This window comes from Rutilus rutilus, assembly GCF_951802725.1.
Source record: "Rutilus rutilus genome assembly, chromosome: 23".
NCBI lineage: Eukaryota > Metazoa > Chordata > Actinopteri > Cypriniformes > Leuciscidae > Rutilus > Rutilus rutilus.
Window position 1 is genome coordinate 18,384,364 of NC_140233.1, and position 25,886 is coordinate 18,410,249.

The 25,886-nt window shown below is 38.4% G+C and overlaps 1 protein-coding gene across 17 annotated transcripts; it reads left to right on the plus strand.

Moving 5' to 3' along the window:
- The first annotated feature begins 1,279 nt into the window (after positions 1 to 1,279).
- Positions 1,280 to 25,747, plus strand: tpm1 (tropomyosin 1 (alpha)). 17 transcript variants are annotated; one of them, XM_084397594.1, is made up of 10 exons: positions 1,280 to 1,648; positions 2,660 to 2,785; positions 8,457 to 8,590; positions 14,653 to 14,770; positions 15,285 to 15,355; positions 16,590 to 16,665; positions 18,284 to 18,346; positions 18,507 to 18,576; positions 20,272 to 20,350; positions 21,994 to 23,891. In XM_084397594.1, the coding sequence occupies exons 1-10, from the start codon at positions 1,535 to 1,537 to the stop codon at positions 21,995 to 21,997; spliced, it is 855 nt and encodes a 284-aa protein (XP_084253720.1). In that variant the 5' UTR covers positions 1,280 to 1,534; the 3' UTR covers positions 21,998 to 23,891. The 17 variants fall into 17 exon arrangements, with proteins under 17 accessions (XP_084253720.1, XP_084253707.1, XP_084253715.1 ...); XM_084397589.1 differs by lacking the exon at positions 20,272 to 20,350 and adding an exon at positions 2,400 to 2,438 and having other exon boundaries at positions 1,418 to 1,648; positions 2,699 to 2,785; positions 23,813 to 23,891; XM_084397595.1 differs by lacking the exon at positions 16,590 to 16,665 and adding an exon at positions 16,112 to 16,187 and having other exon boundaries at positions 1,419 to 1,648; positions 21,994 to 22,256.
- Positions 25,748 to 25,886: the final 139 nt, after the last annotated feature.

Sequence of the window (25,886 nt, forward strand, 5' to 3'; positions counted from 1 at the left end):
AGCTTTGTGCTATTCAATACAATTACAAGAGAGCAGAAATAGTGCAAGACAACTGCGTATTATAAGACTGGGGTTATTTTAGGGAATCATCACATTATGTTTGACCACTTGTCTAAGTGTTTTGTCATTTGAAATATACAGACTGGACCAGGTGCACGGGCATTAAGAGTGCCCTAAAAATACTCTGAGAAGCTTGTAAGGAGGAGAAGGACAGACCGAAGGATAACAGAGAGAGGAGTCAGTCCGCTCAATATCCCAAAGAAACAAACTGAAGCTCCTCTTGCATCTATCATGGGATCCATAAAGGCACAGCCGAGTCTGTTGATGACATTTTAAGCCCATGCAGAGTTTTTGTTAATTCTTATAGTGAAGAAGTGTTGAAACAAATGGCATGTATGAGTTCTGATTGAGTTATCTTAGTAATTATGAGATAATGTTATCAGTCAGAAATACGAGAATCTGACTTATTCTGTCATCAGTGACTCTTGGTCCAACACTTTTCCGTGAGGTTGATGGACCTTTTCATCCCAATTAAATAGCATACAGTATTAAAGGGCCAATACCCCTGCCACAGAAATTAAAAATAGCATTAAATGCCTCAATAAATTATTTCTAATTACCAAAAAATACCCATAACAAATTCTTTATTTTCATTTGGTTTATATTTAAGTCAAGTCTAGTCACTTTTATTATTATATAGCGCTTTCTACAATACTGATTGTTTCAAAGCAGCTTTACAGAGATAACAGGAAAATAATGCAACAAAATGTGTTTCTAGAAGAAAATAGCGTCATAGTTCAGCTTATGTAAGTTCAGTGATGGTTCATTTTTGTTGTAAAAAAAGTTCTTAATTTAGCTAATTTATATATATAGCCGCTGGAGAAAACAGTGATGTCATCGTCCAGCTCAGTTCAGTTCTCATATAATGGTGTCAATGCAGGCATATCAATAATAGGCTATTGTTGAATATTAAATGTCCCCAACTCAGTATGTAAATGTATTTCTTAAAACTCTCTTCCAGGCCTATTTTAATGAAATGGTTAAAGTGTATATATACAGTATATACTAAATAAAAAACCGGAGATGGATTTATTTTTTTGTTGCATATACATTAGTCATAAGTGATCCGACTGAGCGATGCGTTTTGATAACAGAGCGTCACGTCAACAAACGCGTGCGTTCTGTTCCATTCCGTCGCGCTCAGTGTGTATGAAGACATCTCAAGGAGTTCGCCTTGCCCATCACACCCCTTATATAGGCATATAAACGGTCAAATGTCGAGCAGTAGCGAATCGCCACACAGATCCATAAAAAAAGACAGGGGCCTGGAGAAGCAGCCCAATGCGGGTGTTTCCAAAAAAGTATTGAATGTCCAGAGGAATTCAGTAACCCCTCCCGTGAAAGTACGTATTTGAGAGCGCGCACAGGAGCGGGCGCTCGCACTCCAGCACTGCGTTCAGTCCCAAGCGCTTCTGACCGGCACTCCTCTGTGGACCTTTATCTGTCTCAGCTCAACAGCCCATAATAAGCAGCCATGGATGCCATCAAGAAGAAGATGCAAATGCTCAAGCTCGACAAGGAGAATGCCTTGGACAGAGCTGAGCAGGCTGAGGGAGACAAAAAGGCAGCGGAGGACAGGAGCAAACAGGTCTGCGGTTTTAATGAGGACTTTAAAAAGTTATCCATTACGCGCACGCGTCGGTCTCGCGCGCGCTACTTGATAAATGGATTATTAGGCTACTGCGCCTGAGTGGATTAGTTACGGGAAAAGTGTAAACTTTTCATTGTCAGTTAAAACAATATCTATTTATATCTATCTATTTAGTGTTGCTGTAATAATAATGTAATAATTGATATGCTGTCATTCATCTAATGCAGGAAAATGTAGGCTATATGCAGCCATTCATTCATTAACCCTCATGTTATAACCTATTGAGATAGACTTTTCTCTTTTGGTCCCCGAGTAGGATAAATAATTAGCAAATGTCTGTGATTTCTTCACGAAATTATTTGGTTTTCAATGTTTCAACAAAGATTTTCATTATTAGTATGCTATTAAATTCAAAGTGGTTGAAAATGTGTAACTACAAGGTTGTAACCTAACCTTGAAATCACTTACACTTTCGCTATTTTTCAACAGTGTCGTAATGTCTCCCCTTAAAATGTTCCTCTGATCAAACCAAAACTCTTCTGGCATATATTCCAGACACTTTAACTCTCCGTGGTCTCACAAAAAGTAGGCCTAGTCTATATTTTGCTATAAGAGACCACAAACAGATCATCACGAAGGGTTAAATAGCATGCTTAGTATCCGAAGTAGACATATTTAGTGTTTTAATAGCATTTGTAATAAACGTTTACCTTATTTGTTGTGAAAACTGTCATTTATGCATGTGTAGTTAGAAGACGAGCTAATTCAGTTGGAAAAGAGGTTGCGCGTAAGCGAGGACGAGCGTGATAAAGTGCTTGAGGAGTACCAGGGTGTCGAGGAGAAGCTCCTGACCGCCGACGAAGTCGCCACCAAGGTATTTTCCCGTGTGTCCCTGTCTGAATCTCCCTAACTTTTCTTTCTTTCCGTCTCTTTCTCTGCCTCCACACTCCGCGCGCACTCTGCTTCCCGCTCTTCACTGCTGTCAATCACTCACTCGAACACGCGCAGCTTGAGGATGACCTCATAGCACTGCAGAAGAAACTCAAGGGCACTGAAGATGAGCTCGACAAGTATTCCGAGGCTCTTAAAGATGCCCAGGAGAAACTGGAGCTGGCTGAGAAGAAAGCCGCAGATGTGAGTACATGCAGCTTCTTCACCGCCTTCCTCACGCATCTTTTCCTGACACTTTTGGCATGCCACTTTTTTTTTTTTTTTTTTAGGCCTGTAGCCAATGTCTGTCATATATCATATTTGAAGATGGTTGTGGGTGTTGTTTTCGGACCCGGGTTGCACTTAGGAAACTTCTCAATTATGTTTCATTTAAGTAACACTTTCCTCACACGTCATTTCTTGAGATAAATAAACAATAAAGTGACGTCACGCCACATGTTTTAGGCTCATGAACTGTATGTGTGACATCATTTCGTTATCAGTTATCTATAAGGGCAAAGAGTCGCTTATGGCATGGTGATATTAAACACACTTTGCATTCCTCTGACCAAACATGGAGTGTTAGGGTAAGCAAACATTAACATAAGATTCGCGATTTAAATTACAAGACGTGCATTCCAAGGCGAGAGAGAGAGAGAGAGAGAGAGAGAGAGCAGACAGGCTGTTATATTTAGCCCAGTGCTTTATATGGTCAAGACTCAGCTCGAGCTCAACTCCTTGGGCTCTGCCCTCCTCGGCAAAGACTGAACGACTGGAATACTTTCTTTTTAAATGGCCATTCATTAAGTGTCCAAACTAAACTGTATTGCATGAGTGGATAATCCAAAGTCTTGTGAAGTATTTGCATAGCTTTGCATGAGACAAGGTCGTGCTCTGAACATCTAGCTACAAAGAACAGTTTACCTGAGTCGTTTTGTTCCGGTGATTCGACATCCGTTGTTAAACAGTTAAGAGAGTTATCTCGAATTAAATTAAACGCATTCAAATAAGTTATCTGTGAGAAGCAAAATCGTTACAAATATATACACTTTCACTCAGTTTTGTTGTGTGAAAATAATAGATATTTGCACTGTGGTCTTGGATAGTGCTCACTAGGACTCCCCCTCGTGTTCAATGACAGAACTACAGTAAGGGCGCGAAATTTGGCTGTACTTAAGTTTCAAATTAAAATATTACAATATTTTTAAACACACACACACACATATATATATATATACATACAAATAGTATATATATATATATATATATATATATATATACAAACAGTATATAATTTGTTTTTTTGGCAGACGCTTTTATCCAAAGCGACTTACATTGCATTTCAAGGTACACATTTACATTCTTATCAATTATTGCTTTCCCTGGGAATCAAACGCATGATCTTAGCATTGCAAGCACAAACGCTCTGCTGTTTGAGCTACAGGAAAGTTATATATATATATATATATATATATATATATATATATATCGATTAATTTAATCTAACATGAAAGTTTGTGTTTATATAATGTGTGTAGCCTATATATTATGTGTGTGTGTGTGTGTGTGTGTGTGTGTGTGTGTGTGTGTGTGTGTGTGTGTGTGTGTGTGTGTGTGTACTTTACTTTACACTTACACATAATTTATATATATATACTTACACACGTAAACTAACTTTAATGTTAAATGCAATTAATCGTGATTAATCGATTTGACAGCACTAATTTAATATATATATATATATATATATATATATATATATATATATATATATATATGAAGAGTTCAGATGCAAAAGCCTCTAAGTGTCATCTGAAATTTTCTTCTAGAATGACCATTTTTATCAAGCTTGTATAATTAAGTTAACTAATTTCACTTAAATGGCAATGAAAATGACCTATTACCTATTGTCATTTAAGTGAAATTACTGAACTTAAATATACAAGCTTGATAAAAATGGTCATTCTAGAAGAAAATTTCAGATGGCACTTAGAGGCTTTTGCATCTGAACTCTTCATATATATATATATATATAATACATGCATACATAACAATGATCATTTATTATAACAAATCCATGTAATATTAGTAAATAATATAACCATAATAATAAAAAGTATATAGCTAAGTAAAATAGTATTTTGTCACTTAACAATCTATTACAATATCAAATTGTTTGGAAAAGAGTAAAACAGCAAAGTCAGATCTGGTCGATGCTGTATTTATCCCTATAGAGGGCGCAACAGGACAAAACGAATAGACTGGAGGCCCAGAACGGCGCACCCCTCCCAGTGAAGCCATTCCATATTTAGCAGCTCAGTTTCAGCAGCAGCAGCAGCAGCATCCCAGTCAGGGAACCACCAGCCCACTGATTAACGCATTCATTCAGGTGTGCAGCGGGTAGTGCATATCCCCCAAATGGCTTTACAATGACCTACGAGTTTAACGAATTCATAAAAAATAAAAGTTTTAACACATTAAACATGCATTACATATCACCTCTCGTATGTCTCGCATGGAAATGACTGTTTGATGTAAAGCGGCAGATAAGCCCTAGTTTGTGGTAATGACGTCGTTTGGGGCTCGCCTATGAAAACATGGTTACTTCCGGTGTGATCTGTAAACGTTGCTCCGCGCGCGCACACACACACATACACAGATCAGGGGCAGCAGCGTCTCTGAGCTGTGCTCTTAAGTAAACGCGGTACAATACGAGGCTTTTAGGGGTTATTTAAAATTATAATGGCGGCTACATCGCTGGAAGCAGTCAAAAGGAAAATTAAACTGTTGCAAGAGCAAGCAGACGGAGCTGAAGAGAAAGCGGAGAAACTGCAGAGGGACTTGGCGCTCGAGAGGAAAGCCAGAGAAACAGTAAGAACGCCACATTATATAAAGTGTGAAGTGCATGTGTTGAAATGCGACTCGCTACAGTGTAGCGTCACGCGCATTCCACGCGTTCAGACGGGAATCATTTAAACGGTCGCGCATAGAATATGCGGATATGATGATGTGCGCGGTAACGTAGCGGAATTTCTCAGACGCCCTCTACGCGCTGTTTGTCTGCCCGTTAAACGGCGATATGTAGACTGTATCACGCCCGATTTTTATATATGTAATTTAAGAGCTCCGACTTATGACAAGCAGGAGACGCGAATGAAATGCTTGCCTATGTGATTATAGACTGACGCATCTAAATGGAGTTTAAAGGTGCTGAATAACGATGTCCGACTCGTATTCTAACGAGTCGCAATTTTGAGTCGGATCTTGTTTATGAATCAGTTGAACCGGTCCACAAATTTTGTCTGTATTGATTCACGAAACTGACTGAAAATCTACGAACGTTTTTCTGATCAACAATTCTTTGACTCATTGCGAGATCTGTCTCTTTTGGACCGATCCGACTCATTATAAAGCGAAATAATGAACGGGAAACATTTCGTTTAAACATGATCGATTCCCAGCAGTGAGCCAGCAACTGATGAGTGAACTGATAACATCTGATGTGAATTAACGTTGCCAAAAAAAAACACTCACAAAAAAACTTATAAGTAGCTGTTTTTTTAAATAGCAAAAACTTTAAGACTAAAGAGTAAATTCATTTTTAGAATTAATTTGTAGGTTTGTTTAATATGATTGCAAATTATATATTGATGCTATAAATTGACTTATTAAATTATTAATGACTGCAAAAAAACTGAACGGAGACTTGTTAATAAAAGTTAAAGTTAGTCTGAAAAAAATTTGAACCACATGATGATAATTACGTCTGAGTGTCTAAAATAATTAGTAAGACGTTTTTGAGTCGGTTCTTTGAATCGAGTCGCTCGAAGGAATCGATTCGCGGGAGTGAGTCGGACTTCTTGAAACAAGACGTTTAAACAACAGAGACTATATTGTTTTCACCCAAAACTTTACCGGCGACATCCCTGTACAAGACTGTTATCTGTCTCTTGTTGACTGTTGTAATTGGAGAGTGGGGTTATAATCCAGTTAGTTGTACAGTACTTCTCTGAATAGGTCCTTGTTTGATGACCATTTACATGGACCAGATGCTCTGAGTGCAATCGTTCAGGCTAATGCCAACAGCAGTTTAGTAGTGATCCTGGAACTGTTTATGTAGTGGTTTTATCGTAATGAACTGGCAGTGTTGCTGCCTCAGGCTCTGTGTGGACATCTGATAAAGCATTTCAGCAGTTTCCCTTATATGGCCAGTCTGCATTGTCACATACAGTGGGACTCACCTTAACTGTGCAGAAACAAACAGCGGTGGCTGTCAAGGTTATCCGAGTCGCTTTCCAGTTTTTCATATCTCAGCTGACAATATAACATGTACTTTGCCCTATGTAGCTCCCTATAGTATGCATTTGCATATCACTGGGCTGGGACTTAAAGGGACAGTTCACCCAAAAATGAAAAATTTGTCATTTACTCACCCTTAAGTTGTTCCAAATCCAAACCTGTATGAGTTTCTTTCTTCTGTTGAACACAAAGGAAGATATTTAGAAAAAATGGGTAACCAAACAGTTGGGCCCCATTGACTTCCATAGTTTGGAAAATATACTATGGAAGTCAATGGGGTTCATCAACTGATTGCTTAGACATTTTTCAAAATATCATCTTTTGCATACTTTACCACTATATAGTAGGTGAAAAACAAGAAAGTCATACAAGTTTGGAACAACTTGAGGGTGAGTGAATGATGACAGCACTATCCCATTAAGCAGATGTTATTTGTTACTCATGCTATAAAACATAAATGCAACTTTGTGTTTTGATGGTGTAACAACAAGACTGTCGATTAATTTGCCATAACTCTTATAGCCCAAATTATACATCTGATGTAAAGTAGAGACTCAACATATAGGATAGTTTGTCTAAAATGTCAACAACAACAAAATCATAATTATTAATGTGGCAGATGAGTTTGATTAGGGCTGGGTTTTCATTCAGAGTGAGGTTGATTCGGATTCACAAGCTTTTGATTTCAATTCAATTTGATTCAGTTCAGATTCAATTTGATTCAATTCTGATTCATTTAGGAATATTTCAATTACTGTATTTACCAAAATGTAACTTTTTTTTTTGTTTTTGTTTTTTCTGAAACGTGCTGCTACTTAATGGTAAATATCAGACTAATTCAAACCGGTAGTTTGTCTTTTTGAACTCTTCATTAAAACAACTGACACATAAGAGTCATTCCTTTTAGGAATTGGTTTCTTTGCATAATATATGTGGAGCATAAAATTAAAATGCCTATATCTTCAACTATCTTTTCTATGCATGAATTGGACAGCCAGTTGTACTTTATTCTTCACATTTAGCATCGTCACAACAGAACGGCAATCCAAATTTTTGGTTTACAGCCACCGGGAACCCACAAGCTTCATAAAGCAGCATTGAGTTTCACTGCAGTCAACAAAATAATGTTTATAACAGGTAGCAGGAGCAGCCTGCAGTTCTCCACTGGTCGTGTGTGTTTGGCCTTTGACAGTGTAATCCGTGTAGGTCCGTTGGGACTCCCTCCCACAGCCTGTTAACTTTGTCCCAGAGGCTCGGTAATGATCTGATGGCCTAGTCCTGTCTCATCCATTAGCATTGCTGCAATTACGTGTTATATGGTGTGTGTGTGACCACAGCAGAAGGAATCGCTCTCTCTCAGTAGGTCTTAATGGAAGCTAGTTAGCGTACACCAAAATGCACCATCACCAAAACCTACTGGATAGTTACAAATACAAGCTTGAGCATTCTTTACGCTGAATGGGAGCTGTCAGCATTTTTGGGTTTTGGGTGTCACAGTCTGTGACGTGTGTGTGTGGACATCTGTGGGTTTTATCTGATCTTGAGCATTTATACCAGTTCCTCTGTGCTCTTCAAGGCTGAGAGTGATGTGGCGTCCCTGAACAGACGTATCCAGCTGGTTGAGGAGGAGTTGGACCGCGCACAGGAGCGTTTGGCCACTGCCCTGCAGAAGCTGGAGGAGGCCGAGAAGGCTGCCGATGAGAGCGAGAGGTTAGTACAGCACTCGCACTCCCTTTACAGAAACCATCAAACAGTGCAGTGAAATGCGGTTGATGTCAAATATTTGCGAGGTTATTTCTGTGCAGAACTAGTAGAGTCTCATTTGAATCTGTTTTAAGTGAGTGAGTGAATCATTCTAATTTGCTTTTCATTGAAGTGTCTCCTTTCTGAAACACTTGATGACTTTCTTGCCTTCGAAGGCTGAATATAGCACAAAACATTCTAAGTGTGAGCTGAGGACCGTTTAATTGGTTGCACCAACTGGACGAATTGGCCGTTTACTGAATAAATCAGCATCTTTGAGTCTGAACATCTTGATGAACGCGGAATCTCATTTGTGAGGAAACCATATGAACGCCGTATCTTGTTTGAGAACTGAACCGAATGAACATTTTCGAGCGAACCAAATGAACGCGGTATCATTCGTGAATGAACCAAACTTAATAAATGGATCATTCATTCGGGATCGATGAATAAATCATCGAACACATCCGGCAGAATCTCGTTTGTGAACGAACCGAATGAACGCTATATCTCATTTGTGAGGGAACGAATCAACACTATGAATCGCATACTAGGTACTTATTTTTGAATAAGTAATTACTTGATACAAAAAGTATGTATGTGTGTAGTATGAATGTAATCTGGACATACTACAATCACCATGTTGTCATTATCATGTGTGACATACCGATATCAGTTGTCACTTCACTGCCATTCCTGTGGCCTCATAGGATAGTAAATTGTCCATCAAATGCACACTTCAGAATCTCACTGGAAGTAGTAGGTCATCCTACACATAGGCCGCCTACTTTTTTCAACAGTCACATACTGTTTTTCACCTTTTATACAGTAGGGAAGTATGCAATTTCGGATGCAGCCCATATCGTGTTTGTGAGTGCACTGAATGAACGCCGTATCTCGTTTGTGAACAAACGTAACTGAATGGACACCATATTGTTTTTGGGAGCGAACCGAATGAATGGAACCGAATGAACATGGAATCTTGTTTTTTAAAGAACCAAACCAAATGAACGAGGAATCTCATTTGCAAGCCAACCAAATGAACACAGTATCTAATTTGTGAATAAAGCAAACCTAATGAATGGATCACTCGTTCTGTATCTATGGGCAAATTCCATCTATGTAGGCGAAAAACGAAAGTGAACCACTGGATCTCTTCCACAAGGCCGTTAGCGAAAGGAACATGTGATGATCACTTCAAGGAAGTAACTGTTATCATTTGTGGTTAGGGCTGCACGATATATCGCATGAGATTGTTATGCGCATCTCGTCAGTAAAGCCGGTTCCTTGATTAGTAGTAAATCGCCATCACCTGCTTTCAGATGGAGCGGCATTTACTACAAAGAGCCGTAGTTAACTGACAAGCTGAGCCACATCGCATTAATTATCGCTGGCGATACGTCCGCGATATTAATGCGATATGGCTCAGCTTGTCAGTTAACTACGGCTCTTTGTAGTAAATGCCGCTCCATCTGAAAGCAGGTGATGGCGATTTACAACTAATCAAGGAACCGGCTTTACTGACGAGATGCGCATAACAATCTCATGTCAAGTCATTTTTCATTTATATAGCGCTTTTAACAATGTAGATTGTCTCAAAGCAGCTTTACAGAGATAAATGTATAATTTAACGTAAGATTGTTTTGGCTTTATAGCGGTTCTTTAATAAAGTTATTTTCCAGCTAAAGTTAGTTTTGATTGATTCGCTTCCGTCGCAACGATCATTTGTTTTTAAATTAGGGCCGCCAAGACGACACCATTCCCTCTACACAGACTTTAAACGCGATCCTGTGAGAAACGCTGATGGCGTTCAGATGCGCATTAAGAACGGGTTCTATAGTTATGTGCGTTTGAATATATGTGTGCAGGTTTGGAATTCCCTGCAAACCAAGCCTAAACAAATTACTGGTGTTTCCTTATAGTTTTGATTCAGAATTTTATTTTATTTTATCAATTCGGGGTAGATGCGCAAATTGAGTTTTCCCGACGACGCGTTATCTGTAGAGTGGGAAAGGGATCCTCCATAGGGAGAGACTAGTTGGCACTTCAGCACTGCGTTGACATCGGGTCCAGGCGAAGGTCCTTCATCAGATCTGGAAACGGCCTGGATCCGGCAGGCTGCGGGAAAACCTTGGGATAAACAAAGACACTAAAATTAACATAGATGCCATTCTTCTCATGATGTAACAAGTACATCAGGATTTATGGGAAGTGTTCCCGGTTCCAGCTGACCTAATCTATGCAGCCTAATATTGAATTGTAGAAGTCTATAATGTATTATGTGAACGCTATGTCAAAGAGATGTGTCTTTAATCTAGATTTGAACTGACAGAGTGTGTCTGCTTCCCGGACAATGGTAGGAAGGCTGTTCCAAAGTTTTAGTGCTAAATAGGAAAAGGATCTACCGCCAGCAGTCGATTTAGATATTCTAGGTATTATCAACTGGCCGGAATTTTGAGATCGCAATAGACGTGAAGGAGTATAATGCGTTAAGAGCTCGCTCAAGTACTGCGGAGCTAAACCATTTAGTGCTTTGTAAGTAATCAGCAATATTTTAAAATTGATGCGATGTTTAATAGGGAGCCAGTGCAGTTTTGACAGAACCGGGCTAATATGGTCATACTTCCTGGTTCTGGTAAGAACTCGAGCTGCTGCGTTTTGAACTAGCTGTAGTTTGTTTATTAAGCGTGCAGGGCAATCACCCAGTAGAGCATTACAATAATCTAGCCTTGATGTCATGAACGCATGGACTAATTGTTCCGCATTTGTCAATGAGAGCATATGACGTAATTTAGATATATTTTTAAGATGGAAAAATGCGGTTTTACAGATACTAGACACGTGACTTTCAAATGAAAGATTGGTATCAAAGAGCACACCCAGGTTCCTAACCGACGACGAAGACTTAACAGAGCAGCCATCAAGTGTTAGACAGTATTCTAGGTTATTACGTGAGGACGTTTTTTGTCCAATAATTAGAATCTCTGTTTTTTCAGAATTTAGAAGTAGGAAATTACGAGTCATCCAATTTTTTATATCAGCTATGCATTCTGTTAATTTAGTGAATTGGTAAGTTTCTTTAGGTTTTGAAGAAATATAGAGCTGAGTATCGTCGGCATAACAGTGGAAGCTAATTCCATGTTTCCTAATGATATCTCCTAATGGTAGCATGTACAGAGTGAACAGCAGCGGTCCTAGTACTGAGCCCTGTGGTACGCCATACTGAACTTGTGATCGATAAGACATCTCTTCATTTACTGCTACAAACTGATAACGGTCAGATAAGTATGATTTAAACCATGCTAGTGCAATTCCACTAATGCCAACATAGTTTTCTAGTCTATTTAAAAGAATGTTGTGGTCAATGGTGTCAAATGCAGCACTAAGATCGAGTAACACTCATGTATATACTCATGAATAACACTATCTCATGCGATATATCGTGCAGCCCTATTTGTGGTCATGTGACCCAGCGAATACTCATGATTAATTTGAAAGCTAGATGGCGGAAGAGTTCGAGTTAACTTACAAACAGAGCAATTCAAGTTGTTTTGTTTTGCAAAACACACATTTTTGTCATGTTATGTTTAAAAAGTTTAATAGGTAAGAAATGTTTAGTGAACGCAGGGTCCAAAGATGACACGGCAAGTTTTAAAGTCGGATGCATATCATTTAGCGGATTTTCGCTAACAGTATATCGCTCGCGTATTTCAAACTTCTTTTTACCCCTAAGCAAAGAACGAAAAAGAGCTTGCCGTGAGTATATTGGGGCCTTAAAATGACTTGTCTAAAGATTCATTCAATGTATCCCTCGAGCTTGCTCTGCTCTGATTGGTCAGATGGCCCAGTCTGTTGTGATTGGTCAATCGCTTACAGCACGTCTAGGAAACCAAACACCCCTTACTATAACTGAACTTCAGCTCTGGAGGCTTCCTCAGTCCTCAGCGATTGCACACACTGTAAAGACCGTAATTATGCCGTTGATTTAACCATATCAATCCAAGTGCGAGTCCGATGATGAAACATTGGAAGAACTAGTTATTCAACCCGAACCTTCATCGCAAGGACGACTCAAGCAGGACGTTTCTCAGTGATATGCTATTCAGTTTGTCATACATTGAGATGTTGCAACTGTAAATGTCCATCAACAAGCCAATGTGTATATTTCTAATTTGAGGTGCACATGTGGGAACTGTATCAATAACAGCGCATGCATTAGCCAAGCACTAATGTGAATGACTGATGTAACATTATAGTTTGTATAACAAATCTTGCTTCATTGCATTTCCTGCAAAAACACTATTTTGTGATATATTGCATAGTACCATTACCATTATTGCATATGGCCATGGCATAAGAGTTTGTCCATACTGGCCAGCCCTAGTATATACAGTACAGAGCTATAGCATGCCGTACAGTGGTGTTGTGGAGTACAAGACTATCAAGTGTGGCGTTCTGCAGGACTGTCAACCTGATTCACTTAAGCAGAACAAGTCAGTTGACTGGTCCGCACCCCGTCCCTCCCCCTCTCGCAGGAACTGTGGTTGCTGTGTGCAGAGGCTCCACCACTGTGTTGCTATTGAAATGACAACATGCTGCCACTTCCTAGCCTGCACCACACATCTGGTGCCCTGCATAAAGACTGTTTGTGTGCGCGCTGAGGGACGTCCGTGTAATTCGCTAATCACCAGGACCACAAGCCTACATGTGTAGTTCGGAAACGTCCTAGTTGTTTTTAGGCAAGTGTTATTATTGCTTTTCTGTTGTTGTACACAGTGTGTATATATACAGTGGTGGGTGACTTATCATGTGACACTGAAGACTGGAGTAATGATGCTGAAAATTCAGCTTTACCAACACAGAAATTAATTGCATTTTAAAATATATTCAAATAGAAAACAGTTATTTGAAATTGTAAAAATATTGTACAATATTACTGTTTTTGCTGTATTTTAGATCAAATAAATGAAGCCTTGGGGAGCAAAAGAGACTTTTAAAAATGAATAATCTTATCGTTCTAATAATTTTGCCCACCACTATATATATATATATATATATATATATATATATATATATATATATATATATATATATATATATACTATATATATATATTAACATAATGAATAAAACTTACTTAATAGTTTCTATATCAACAAACTATCGAATAGAATACGTTCAAATAATGTATAGTTGTTGGTACACGTAAATTTTGCCGCCCGTCATGTGTACAGATACAGATATATGAGAAGCGCGTTTCTGTTGAAATTAGTCATGTACATATGCATGTATATGTGTGTAGATAAACAAACTTCTATGGTTTATTTTTGTATATGCTAAATTAAATGTATACATTTAATATATATTTAAAAAGTGTATATATATATATCTTTATTTATTTTTATAATTTTTTTGTTATTTTATTTATATTAATAAAATAAAACATTAATATAAAATATTTTAAAATATATAAATTATTTGAAATATTTAGTATTATTTGTCTGTTTAACCTTGTAAAGCACAGACAAGTCTTTTTTTAAGCCCTTGAAATGCCTCTGCATATAGCATAAAAATCAAGGGCAATGCAGACGGTTGTCATTGTGTGATGCTGTTTTTGGCCTAAACAACTGACGTGAGCTGTGTGCGTAGAGCCAGTGGGTTTCTGAATAAACAGCAATTTGTAGAGGCACTAGGCTGCGTTTCCCTTCCTTTGTTTGCCCACACAGAGGCCCTCTCTGTCTCCGGCCCAGTGCGCCTGCATAGAACCACTCTGTACCGAGACCTGGTCCAGCTCTTAAGTGCTTCTTCCCTCCCATTCATCTCTGACAGTCACTGTTCTGACATTATGAGCAAACGTGGGTTTAGAAACCAAAAGCTCAAGAAAACTAAAACGGTGTCTTCGATTCCACAGCTTGGCTGCAGACAAGTTGGCGTCTTTGAATGTAATTTGTGCCGAGTTATCGATCCAGATTGAGTCAGAGGGAGATTTCGTTCTTCCTTTCACTTTATTTTTTGCCTTCTCCTTCCAGAGGCATGAAGGTCATTGAGAACAGAGCTCTGAAGGATGAGGAGAAGATGGAGATCCAGGAGATCCAGCTCAAGGAGGCCAAGCACATCGCTGAGGAGGCCGACCGCAAATACGAGGAGGCAGGTTTCCTCAGCCACCGAACCACACATGCACACACACACACACAGGAAAAAAGAAACAAATGACTTCCTGCCTTATCACATGACCGCTCACACTTAGTGTGAGCAAGCAGATGCTTTCAGTTCAGCATGAAAGATTTGCTGGATTTTGTAATCTGATTAAAATATCGCTTTGAGGTTTTTTTGTTTTGTTTTTTGTCATTTTCTTTTTTGTCTAGGTTTTAATTTTGTCTTGGGTTTTTGTTTTGTCTTGTTTTTATTGTCTTTTGTGTTTTTGTCTTGTGTTTTTGTTTTGTCTTGATTTTTGTCTTGTGGTTTTGTTTTGTTTCAATCCCCTTTGTATTGTTGTTTTGTTTTCGTTTTGTCTTGTGGTGTTGTTTTTTATCTTGTTTTCATTTTCTTTTTTGTTAAATCTTTTTTGTTTAATGTGTACTTTTGAAAGTGTCCTTTCCTTTCTTTAATTGGCCACAAGTACAGGCTTGTAATTCTCCCTTGTTCTGACCTGTGTGTGCAGGTGGCCCGTAAGCTGGTGATCGTTGAGGCTGAGCTGGAGCGCACAGAGGAGCGTGCCGAGCTGAATGAGGGGTACGAGGCGTTCCCGCAGCCCTCTTGCATGTCCGCTCAAACATATACACATTCATATTGATATGCATGTGTCTAACTCACACAACCTAACAGATTTTATGTCAGTATGCCTACACACAGGACACATTCAAAAGACGCTAACTAGCTAGCTAATTTGTTCACTTTTGAGGTAAAAACGTAAAGTGTAGTAATCACTAGAGATAAAAAAAAGGGTTTTCTGTCATACAGACCATTGTAACTATAAGAGTCGCAGATAAATGTTACTTTTGTAAACTGTCAACATTTAGTGCACGCTGCTTGTCCCGCCCCCTTCTTTTTCTGATTGGTCCATTGTTTAAACTGACTTAACTTAACTAACTTGACGCTATTTTTAACTTGACATGAAACTTTGCATTCATGAATGCATCCTCGGGCTTTCAGTCTATCCCTCCATCCGAATAGACCTACTTCCCTTTTGTCTCGAATGTGAAAAATCAGTACATCAAATAAGTAGTGTGTACAAAGTATTTATAGTATTTGTAACTTCCGCCGAAACTGAAGTGTGCACCTGACGCACATACCGACAATTGCTCAGATGTAACAAGAATGTGTCCTGTGTGTCCGTCCCCTCAGAAATTTACTCCCATTTTGCTGTTGGCTAATACCTGCCTCACATTCCTGTTTTGGTTGTCTTTTATAACGTTTTATTTTTGCATGCACTGTTAACTTGCATGTGGCCCGCGTGTGGAATGGCCTTCCCCCTGCACACACTTACAGAACCAATCGAAGATTACAGGATGAGCTTCGAGTGTTGGACCAAGCCTTTAAGTCATTAAAGGCATCAGAAGAACAGGTACTACTGCACATGACTCTAACTGTCCCACCTGAACGTGTGTGTCCTGCTTGCTACCAGTGCAGCCTTGTTTGGTCCGTCTTTTTGTTTTTGTTTTTGGTTTCACGCCCTTCTAACTTAGCAGGAATGCTGCTAATCGAACGCTTCTTGTAAGGTGTAACAGTTTGCATGCAGCAGATCGTCACATTCCTGCTGCGTTAAGGGGATTTCGGACTCCCCTTGTCCTCCAACCCTGTTTTGATTTATTTTTATTTTATTTTTTTATTTTGTTTCTTTTGTTCCTCTGTTCTGGTTCCCTGATGTCAATCCATCCAACCTGCTTCTGGTTCTCCTCCTCTCAATGTACCTTTCCTCCTCTTGTTCCTCCTCCTCCCCTCCTCTGCGTTCTGTGTAAAACACCAGCAAATGCTCTGAGCTTGAGGAAGAGTTGAAAACTGTGACCAACAACCTGAAGTCCCTGGAGGCCCAGGCTGAGAAGGTAGGTGTGCTTCTGCTGCCCCAGGCACACCGTCCACCCCTCCTCCTGAACCAACCGGGATAACCAGTGTGTTAAAATGTTTCACAACCCATCTTTGTCTGCAAAATGTCAATGAGCCTGTCAACAGAGGGGTTATGTCCTTTGCTGAAAATACAAGCTTAATTTTCTGATTTCCCCTGCTTTGCTGCTGGTTTAGCTGGTGCATCAGCGTAGCCTCTTTTTAAGCTCGATGGTCTTTCTGATTGACCAATAAAATCTTGTTAACAGTGAAATCTGGTTGAGCTGGTTAAGCAGCCCTAGTGGAGGCACCAGCATACAGAACGCTACATATGCTTGTGACCAGCTAAAGGTCAGGGTCGTCTTCAGTAGGAAGTGCGAAGGCCTGTTCACTCCAAGAACTATGACGATAACTATATTAACATCCACACCAGCGGACGATAAGGTTCTGTTTATTATGTACACGCACTGCAGTTTTGTCGTCTGCCGCTTTAAATGCTCGAGCAGCAGGATGGATTCTAATTGGCTGTCAGTGTTTTTATCGTTCATCAGATGGAAAGAAAATTGCTCTGAAAGTGATTCCAACGATATTGTTTCTTTGTGTTGTGGACTCTGCTATTCTTTTATATTAGGACGATTTTTAGTTCGTTATCATTATAGTTATCGTCCTTTGTGTGTAAACGGGCCTTAAAGGTTGTATCAGCAATTTCAGGCCCAAAAAAGGCCCAAACATAAATGATCACATTCATCTAATCTTTCCTAACGATCCGCTAGCTGCCCATCTTATAGGCAGGTCGTCAAAAAAACCTAGTCTCTGTAGGCAGCCTTGGCTCTGAGATCTGCACACAAAAACAATTGGTTTCACCAACCACTCAAAACCCAAATAAATAGTGTTCCAACCAATCACCGACAGGGGGAGGGTGTTGTGAGGTTTTGCGCTTGTGTTCTCCGACTTCACGTGCAGCCATGCATGAGCGCAAAACCTCACAACACCCACCCCCTGTTGGTGACTGGTTGGCTATTTATTTTGGTTTTGAGTGGTTGGTGAAACCAATTGTTTTTGTGTGCAGATCTCAGAGCCTAGGCTGCCTACAGAGACTAGGTTTTTTTGACGACCTGCTTATGGGACGGGCAGCTAGCGGATCGTTAGGAAAGATTAGATGAATGTGATAATTTATGTTTGGGCCTGAAATCGCTGATACAACCTTTTAAAGATTAATTTTACCATGGTCTGTCTGAATACTCGATTCTGATTGGCTGGAAGGCGTGCAGTAAAACAGTTTAATGCACAGGTAGTTCCAAGTCAGTTTAATCACTGTTCTACATTAGAGGAATAGTTCACTTAAAAATGAAAATTCTGTCATCATTTACTCGCCCTCAAGTTGTTTCAAACCGGTGTGAATTTCTTTCTTCTGCCGAACACAAAAGAAGATATTTTAAAGAATGTCGGTAACCAAACAGCTGATGGGCCCCATTGACTTCCATTGTGTTTTTTCCTACTATGGAAATCAATGGGGTTATAATTGAAAAACATTTGTTATTGAGCAAAGCACTAATATTGTGTTAAGTGGTCGTGTATGCTGGTTTGTCCTAATGTTTGTCGTTCTTGTGATGTCTGCAGTACTCACAGAAAGAAGACAAATATGAGGAGGAGATCAAGGTCCTTACTGACAAACTGAAGGAGGTATGAACTTCTCTATCATAGGCTTTTTTAGTCATCCTTCTGTCCAGCGGAGGATAATGTAACTATTTTTTTTTTGTCTCCCTATTCTGTTCAGTGCATTTGAATATTTAATTTGCTAGACATGACTCTTTGTTCAGGGCAATGTTTTTGTGTTCTGCAGGCCGAGACCCGTGCCGAGTTCTCTGAGAGGTCAGTCGCCAAGCTTGAGAAGACCATCGATGATCTCGAAGGTACGACTTTCATTCATTCCCTCATTCTCTCATATCAGAGTCATTTCAGCCCCTGGCGAATTTTCATTCATACGTGTGATTGTGAAGTAATCGCTTCAGGTCGTAAAGCTTTCAGCCTTTTATTTCTCTGTCGTCATGCTGTTCCTCAAACCTTCTGCCCCACCGGCTTCCTTATCGGTTCAGTCACACAATTAAGCATTACTTCTTTTGAAGAGACCAGTCATTGAGCAGATCCACACACAGACTTCACATTGTTTTGTAAGATGACACCGGTGTGACAGGTCCAATTACACGCAGCGTTTAAGCTTGATTTGGCTTTTATGAGCCTGCTGTTAAAGAGTCTTCTACTGTTCTACTCATTTAGATTTACACAAGCGCAAGTTCATTTTCATAGTTATACTGCTGTGTTTGCACTGCGATAATGCAACGTCCAGGTCTGAGAGACATCAGTACGAACCTTAACAGGAATAGTTCATCCAGAAATGGAAAAAATGTCATTTTCTCACCTTCATGTCGTTCCAAACCTGTTTGATTTCATTTTCTTCTGTGGAGCATGAATGATGTTTCACAAATTCCCACAGTGCACCTTTTCCATAATGGTAACTGATGTTGTTGAACTCCCATAAGTGACGACAAAAGCACCGTAAAAGAACATTTACACTACTGTTCAAAAGTCTGGGGTCTCTTAAGAAAGAAAATAAACACTTTTATTCAGCAAGGATTCATAATCAAAAGTGACAGTAATTTCTGTTTCATTAACGTCTTTTGAACTTTCTATTCATCAGAGAATCCTGAAAACAAATGCATCACCATTTCCACAAAATATTCAGCACAACTGTTTTTAAAATTAATAATCAGAAATGTTTCCTGAGCAGCAAATCATCATATTAGAATGATTTTTGATGGATCATGAGACTGAAGACTGGAGTAATGATGCTGAAATTCAGCTTTGATCACATTAATAAATTAGATTCTAAAATTTAGTAAAAGTTTATTTTAAATTTTGATCAATATTAGTGTTTTACTGTGTTTTTGATCAAGTAAATGCAGCCTTGGTGAGCATGAGACATTCAAAAACGTCTTACCGACCCCAAACGTTTGAACTGTGGTGTATGTATTATTCATTATTGGGTATGTGGTCACACACAGTCTTGGCCATAAGCATCAGGAAATACTGTGAAAGTAGTGTATATGACTCATGTGCACTACATAAAGTGTCCTGTGGAAGTTTGACATCAATGACAGGAAACCAATAACGCCTGAAATGACATCTAGACGAACCATATTTGATGTCTGTGAACCGTGCGTGCTGGAAAGTAGCATTCTGGGCATTTTGCAAATGATGAAAAAGTCATACATGTTTTGATTGACATGAGAGTGAGAAGATAATGACGGAATGTCATCATTTTCGCGTGAACTATTCGTTTAACTCGTTGACGGGTATTTCACCATGGCTCTGACGAATTTGTCGTGTCTTTTCCTTGTTTCAGTTCCTTTCCATTCATTCGTTAACTTTATTTTCTGTTTTCCCTCCACTATATCTCTTCACGTCACTCTCTCGCTGTCTGTCACTCCGTTCATTGGGGCCCGTCTTGCCGCTGGACTGGATGCTTCACTCCTGCACCTGCTTTTTATACCCCTTCCACTTCTTCCTCTCCACTCTCCTCTGTCTCCCCTCCATCAAACACACGATAGATGAGTTATATTCCCAGAAACTCAAGTACAAAGCCATCAGCGAGGAGCTGGACCACGCTCTCAACGACATGACTTCAATGTAATTCTCTGCCTGTGCCTATGCCCCTCCCCTATTACCCATAACCCCCCCCTCTCTAAATAAGGTCTTGTATCGTCAGTTCACACACTATGACTCTTCCTTCTGTTTAAAAACTCTGCTATCTCTGTAACTCTACAAGACATGTGGTCTGTTATTCTTAGGTATTTGATGTCAAGTCGTTTGCTTATTGCAAATTGTTTCGGCCATTGCTTGTAGAGTCAGTGCATAGGAGTTTCGTGTTTTGAATTCATAACTATTGTATCACTTTATTCAAAATAATCTTGTGAGAAAACAAAAACAACTAACTTTCTCTTTGGTTAACCTTTTGATTTTCAGTACTAAGGTTGGGCAATATAGCTTTAAAAGTTTATATATTTATGTTGTGGTGTTTAAATATTGTAACTTTTTTAGAATTTCTTTATTTTATTAAATTAAACATTTATATAGAAATATTTAACATTTAAAAAAAAAAAAGTTTATCAGTGAAGAAATGCGCAGAATATTTATTATATTTTTTATATATAAATATAACAAACATTGTTTTTATCTATAGACACTGCCGTTTAAATGTTTGGGGGCATGACAAATTCATAATTTTATTTATTTATATGAATTATTTTATTCAGCAAGGACAGGTTCAGTTGTGACAGTAGTGACAGTAAAGAACTTCATAATATTACAAATTTGCTGTTTTTAAATTGTCTATTTATATATAACACACACACGATCTATCACGGTCCACAATAATATTCAGCTGTTTTCAACATTGATAATAACAATAAATATTTTTGAGCATCAAATGATTGATGACTGGAGTAATGATTAAATTATACAGGAATAAATTAAATTTAATATCAAAATAGAAAGCTGTGGTTTTAAACAATGATAATATTTCATAATATTACTGTTTTACTGTATTTTTGATCAAATAAATGCAGACTTCTTTCACCAACAAAAATATATATATATCTTACGACCCCAAACTTTTGAACGTTAGTGTACATTTTAAACGAAAACAAGGGGATTTCTGTGACGAAGTAATCTCAGAATCTGTTTAAAGAGTTTAACATTCATGAAAATGATATTGTCACCCATCTAATCTCTCATATTGAAGTCATTCTATCTTAAAATAACAATATTCAGGATGTTGCTGAATTTTATAACACAAACAGAATAATAAAAAAACTGCCTACAGATTGACCATATCACTATTAGCAGTACTGTGAAGACTTAACTCAGAGAATTCAGAAACGCACCACGCTTTTACAGTGGGAAGCATTTCGTGTGTGTGTGTGTGTGTTTTCTCTGGTGTAAAATTGAACTACTAACAAGGTCTCCTTCTGTTCAGAAGATGATCTCATCTGTCCACATCATGTTTGATGCGGTGTCACTATGTAGTAGTTGTTTAGGAGTGTGTGCGCTGCTTGGTAAGTCAGCCGTGTGTTTGTGTGGCCATTCAGTACATCGATACGATTAATATCATAAAGGCTCTTTATAATAAACATCCAGCGTCCGTTTGGGACGGTAAGCATCGTGGCTCCTGTGTGTGTGGTGGTTTCTTCCCTTTCTCTTGTGTTTGGTAGTTTTCTCTGTCATCACTCCTTTTTTTTTTTCTTTTTTTTTTACTTCTTCCCCCCGTGCAGATAAATTGTTCCTCAAAGACGCCTCCCGCTGGCTGAACGACATCACTCTGCTCTTTCCAGCCTTTCTTTCCCTCTTATCCCGCTTCCCTCTCTTCATCGATCATTGTGTTTTGTTGCTCATCTCTACTTGTACAGACCCTTTAATTCTTTCTGCTTTATGTAAAAGTATGTAAACCTTCTTGTTTTTTTGTTCTTTATTTTCCTTTTCATTTCTATGTGCTTTTATTGCTGTGGCTGTAATAAAGTCAGAAGCATTGGTAGAAGTCGTGGATTTCCTTTATGGTCATTATATGAGAGGAGAAAGCGAGCTTTTGTTCCTCAAGTGTTTAATAAAGCTGACGTCTTTTCACGTGGGGAACGTTCCTGGAGCTCTGCACGTTGGTTTCGACATATTTACATGTTAGGCAAATTCATTCTGCCCGGCTATTCAAATTTCTGTGGCTTTTTGATCAAGTTTTGACATGGAAGCAGATGACGGTCACTTTTGTTCTAACGTCTTCATTAAACCGCATGATTACCTGTCGTGCTTGTTCTGCTCTTGTTTAGAAAAACATGCGTCAACCGCAACTTAAATTAACCTGTGGTAATGCACTTATTTTCACCCTTCAGGAAAAGAGTTTTCATGAGCTAGCATCGCTAATCCTCTGGGTTGGGGTTTTTAGCATACCCCTAAACCATTGAGGGGGGGGATATCTTATAGAATCGTAATAGTTACACAATCATTAGAAAATAGGATATGGTGGGACAGCTCTAAGCTCCTAATCTGCTGTTTACATATTCTACTGAGGAATGCGAGTTTAGATTCAAGTAGGGTGAATGTGGGGTCAAGTAGGGTTTTTTTTTTCTCTTAGCAAAATATTTTATTAATAAATGAAGACTTCAGATGCAAAAGCCTTTAAGTGCCATCTGAAATTTCCTTCTAGAATGATCATTTTTATCAAGCTTGTATGTTTATGTTCACTTATTTCACTTTAATGGCAATGAAAATAACCTATTAATTATCATTAAAGTGAAATTACTGAACTTAAATATATACAAGCTTCATAAAAAGACTCATTTTAGAAGAAAATTTCAGATTTTTGCATCTGAAGTCTTCAAATGATTAATTTTAGTTGATATTTTAATTAGTGATAATAGCTGCTATAATATAGTGGTTCTCAACTGGTTTTGACCCATGGTTGCTAACCTACGACCCAAATTTTTAGGAATTTGAACCAAGTATTTATTTATTAGAAATGGTTGACATGCACAAGCATCACACATGCATTGTTAGAATATCACTAACACTGATGAACAAACAGTATAAGGTAAGGTTATTAAGTAGCAAACTAGATTTAATAAGTTGACATGAGCCACCACAGTCATCAAAAATATAGAAAATAGCACAAAGTGAAAATTAATGTAACGGAAACTACAGGTACCATGGCAAACACGTGCACTAACATGAACTTTCTATGAAACACATGGACACTGATCCTGATTTGGGCCGGGAGTTGAGAAACACTGCGGTGTGTTGCTAACTTTGGATTAATGATTTGTTTGACACTTCCAATTTTTTTTGCCAATTTCATCCATGTTGGCCAACAACCACACAACACTGTATGTTCTGTTAAACTTGAGCCCTGCTAAGTGGATACATGAGCTCTCACAAACACCCTGCTGTCTGATCCCATCACAAACACCTCCTCCAGGTTGGTTTCAGTCTGAGTGAAATGTTACTAACTATTCCCTCCAGCTGTTCTCATTTCTTCTTCACTCTGTTCTTTCTCTGTTTCTCTCTTTCTCTTGTCTTAACCTGCTGCGTTGCCCGCTCCTGTAGACCGTCTCTACCAGCAACTCGAGAAAAACCGCCTTCTTTCTAATGAGCTAAGAATGGCCTTGAATGAAGACTAAAACTAGTGTGGACTTTTGTGCTTTGTTTTTGTTTCTGATCACCAAATGGTGTCTAAAAATGAATGCTGTTGTGATTGAAAGTTCAAGGAATGTGTTTTTGTAACCAAGTTACACTTTTTGCTGCCTTCAAGTCACGTTGGGAAGATCATATTAGATATTTAACACAAAAAGAAATGTTGTGTCATATTTTGGGCACAGTTGAACACTCTACCAGTCAAAATATCATTTTTAATTAAAAGTCTCTTATGCTCACCAAAGTATCATGATTTCCACAAAAAAACATTAAGCAGCAAATACTGTTTTCAACATTGGTTAAAAACCGTTATTAATAATTGATAAATGTTTATATTATATAAATGATCAATTATAAAAAATAATTGATTTGCTCTTAATTGTAGAGAAAACACCTTCATGACTTTGTCATTCATTGAAAGAGAAATTGACCAGTGCCTTTTAGCGCGACCAAAATCGTAATTGCAGCTTCCGAACTCTTCCCAGAAAAACATGAAGGCAGCATTTAGATGATGGATGGCTACCACTTTAATCAGGATGTCATCTAATGCCTTTTGCTTTATGCAAGAGTCAGCACTCTTTAACTGTCTGTTAGATATTTATATATTAACACATGTATATCAGTATATATCTATATAAATATATATATAAAATGTATCTCTGCTATGGTTATTTAAATGAAAGCATGAACTGAGTGTGTAAAGTCTGTTATAGGCAGTGTTGGGGGAAGCGTATTACTGTTAAAAGGTTTGTTTGAGCTGCACCCTCTACTGTACATGCATGATCTGGTGTGACACATTTGCCAAAAAAATTGGCTTTTTGGTGTAAAAAACAAACAAGCCCAGATGAGAAAAAAGTAGCGCATTCCATTCCATTATAAAGTAAGTAATGCAGTAAGTTACTTTTTTTTTAGGGAGTAACGAAATATTGCAAGTTTCCCCAACACTGGTTATAGGCAGTGAAGCTGCTCAAGGTATCCACTGCATGTTATTCCCCACAGGCTTTGCATTGATATTAACGTGTCTTTCACTTGATGTTCTAACAGAAAAACTCTCACATTCTAAAGAGGAGAACGTCGAAATGAACCAGATGTTGGAACAGACTCTATTGGAGCTGAATAACATGTGAATCCTGGTCACATGATGATGATGATGTCTGCATTTTGTATTCGTTTTTTTTTTTGTTTTTTTTTGTCCTGACAACTATCAGATTGAATAACATGTGCCATTTGTTACGAAAGCTTTAGTTTTCCTTGTATTTTATTTTTTTATGTAATACTATGGTACATGTTCATTTTATTCTGATTGTGCACAAATGAAACAAAGTTAGCAGCGATTGCACTTAATTCAATATATGCACATAACGGTTCTAGTGGACACGGTGGAGTCTGATGCCAAGTTGAATTGAAATTGAAAGGTTTTTCTTTATAGTGTACGTCGGATTAGGTTGTCCTATGTATACTGGTGCTACTGTGAAGGCGGACGTCTAGCAGTGTGTAGCTTATAGAGGTTTATGATTAACTTTATACACTTTCCAATTTGGATATCATTCTCTGTGCCAACATTTAGCCCTAAAGGGACTAATGTACTCTCCAACTTTTTATTTATTTTTGTTTCCTTCCCATTTTGCTTCAGGATGTCAGGCAGCATCATTTGCAAACGCTCTGAGTTCGCTTGCGCCGAAAACCTTGTGGTTCGAAATGTTTTCATTTTGAATTAGAAAAATATGATGAAATCATATTTGGTTGTGCCTCGATCATTTTAGTCATTTTAAATGTAGATGTATTAAATGTATGCCATACATAAATGTACAAAGCTAAAAATAAATAAAACCACTCCATTTGACATTTTCTAAAGCCTGGGGTCTGTTTTTGAGGGGTTAATGGCTTTAAGTGCACTTCTGCTCTGAATTCTGTTCTCTGTTAGCCTTCATTTATTACAGTTTTATCTTCTCTCACTCATTATGCCAATAGACTGCAACATTTGAAG

What these genes read in the sequence shown, in the direction of transcription:
- tpm1 (XM_084397588.1), top strand. Translation starts at nt 1,535, where the DNA reads ATGGATGCCATCAAGAAGAAGATGCAAATGCTCAAGCTCGACAAGGAG. An exon ending in CCGACGAAGTCGCCACCAAG is followed by an intron (nt 2,526 to 2,659) that starts GTATTTTCCCGT and finishes GAACACGCGCAG; the next exon opens with CTTGAGGATGACCTCATAGC. An exon ending in GCTGCCGATGAGAGCGAGAG is followed by an intron (nt 8,591 to 14,652) that starts GTTAGTACAGCA and finishes TTCTCCTTCCAG; the next exon opens with AGGCATGAAGGTCATTGAGA.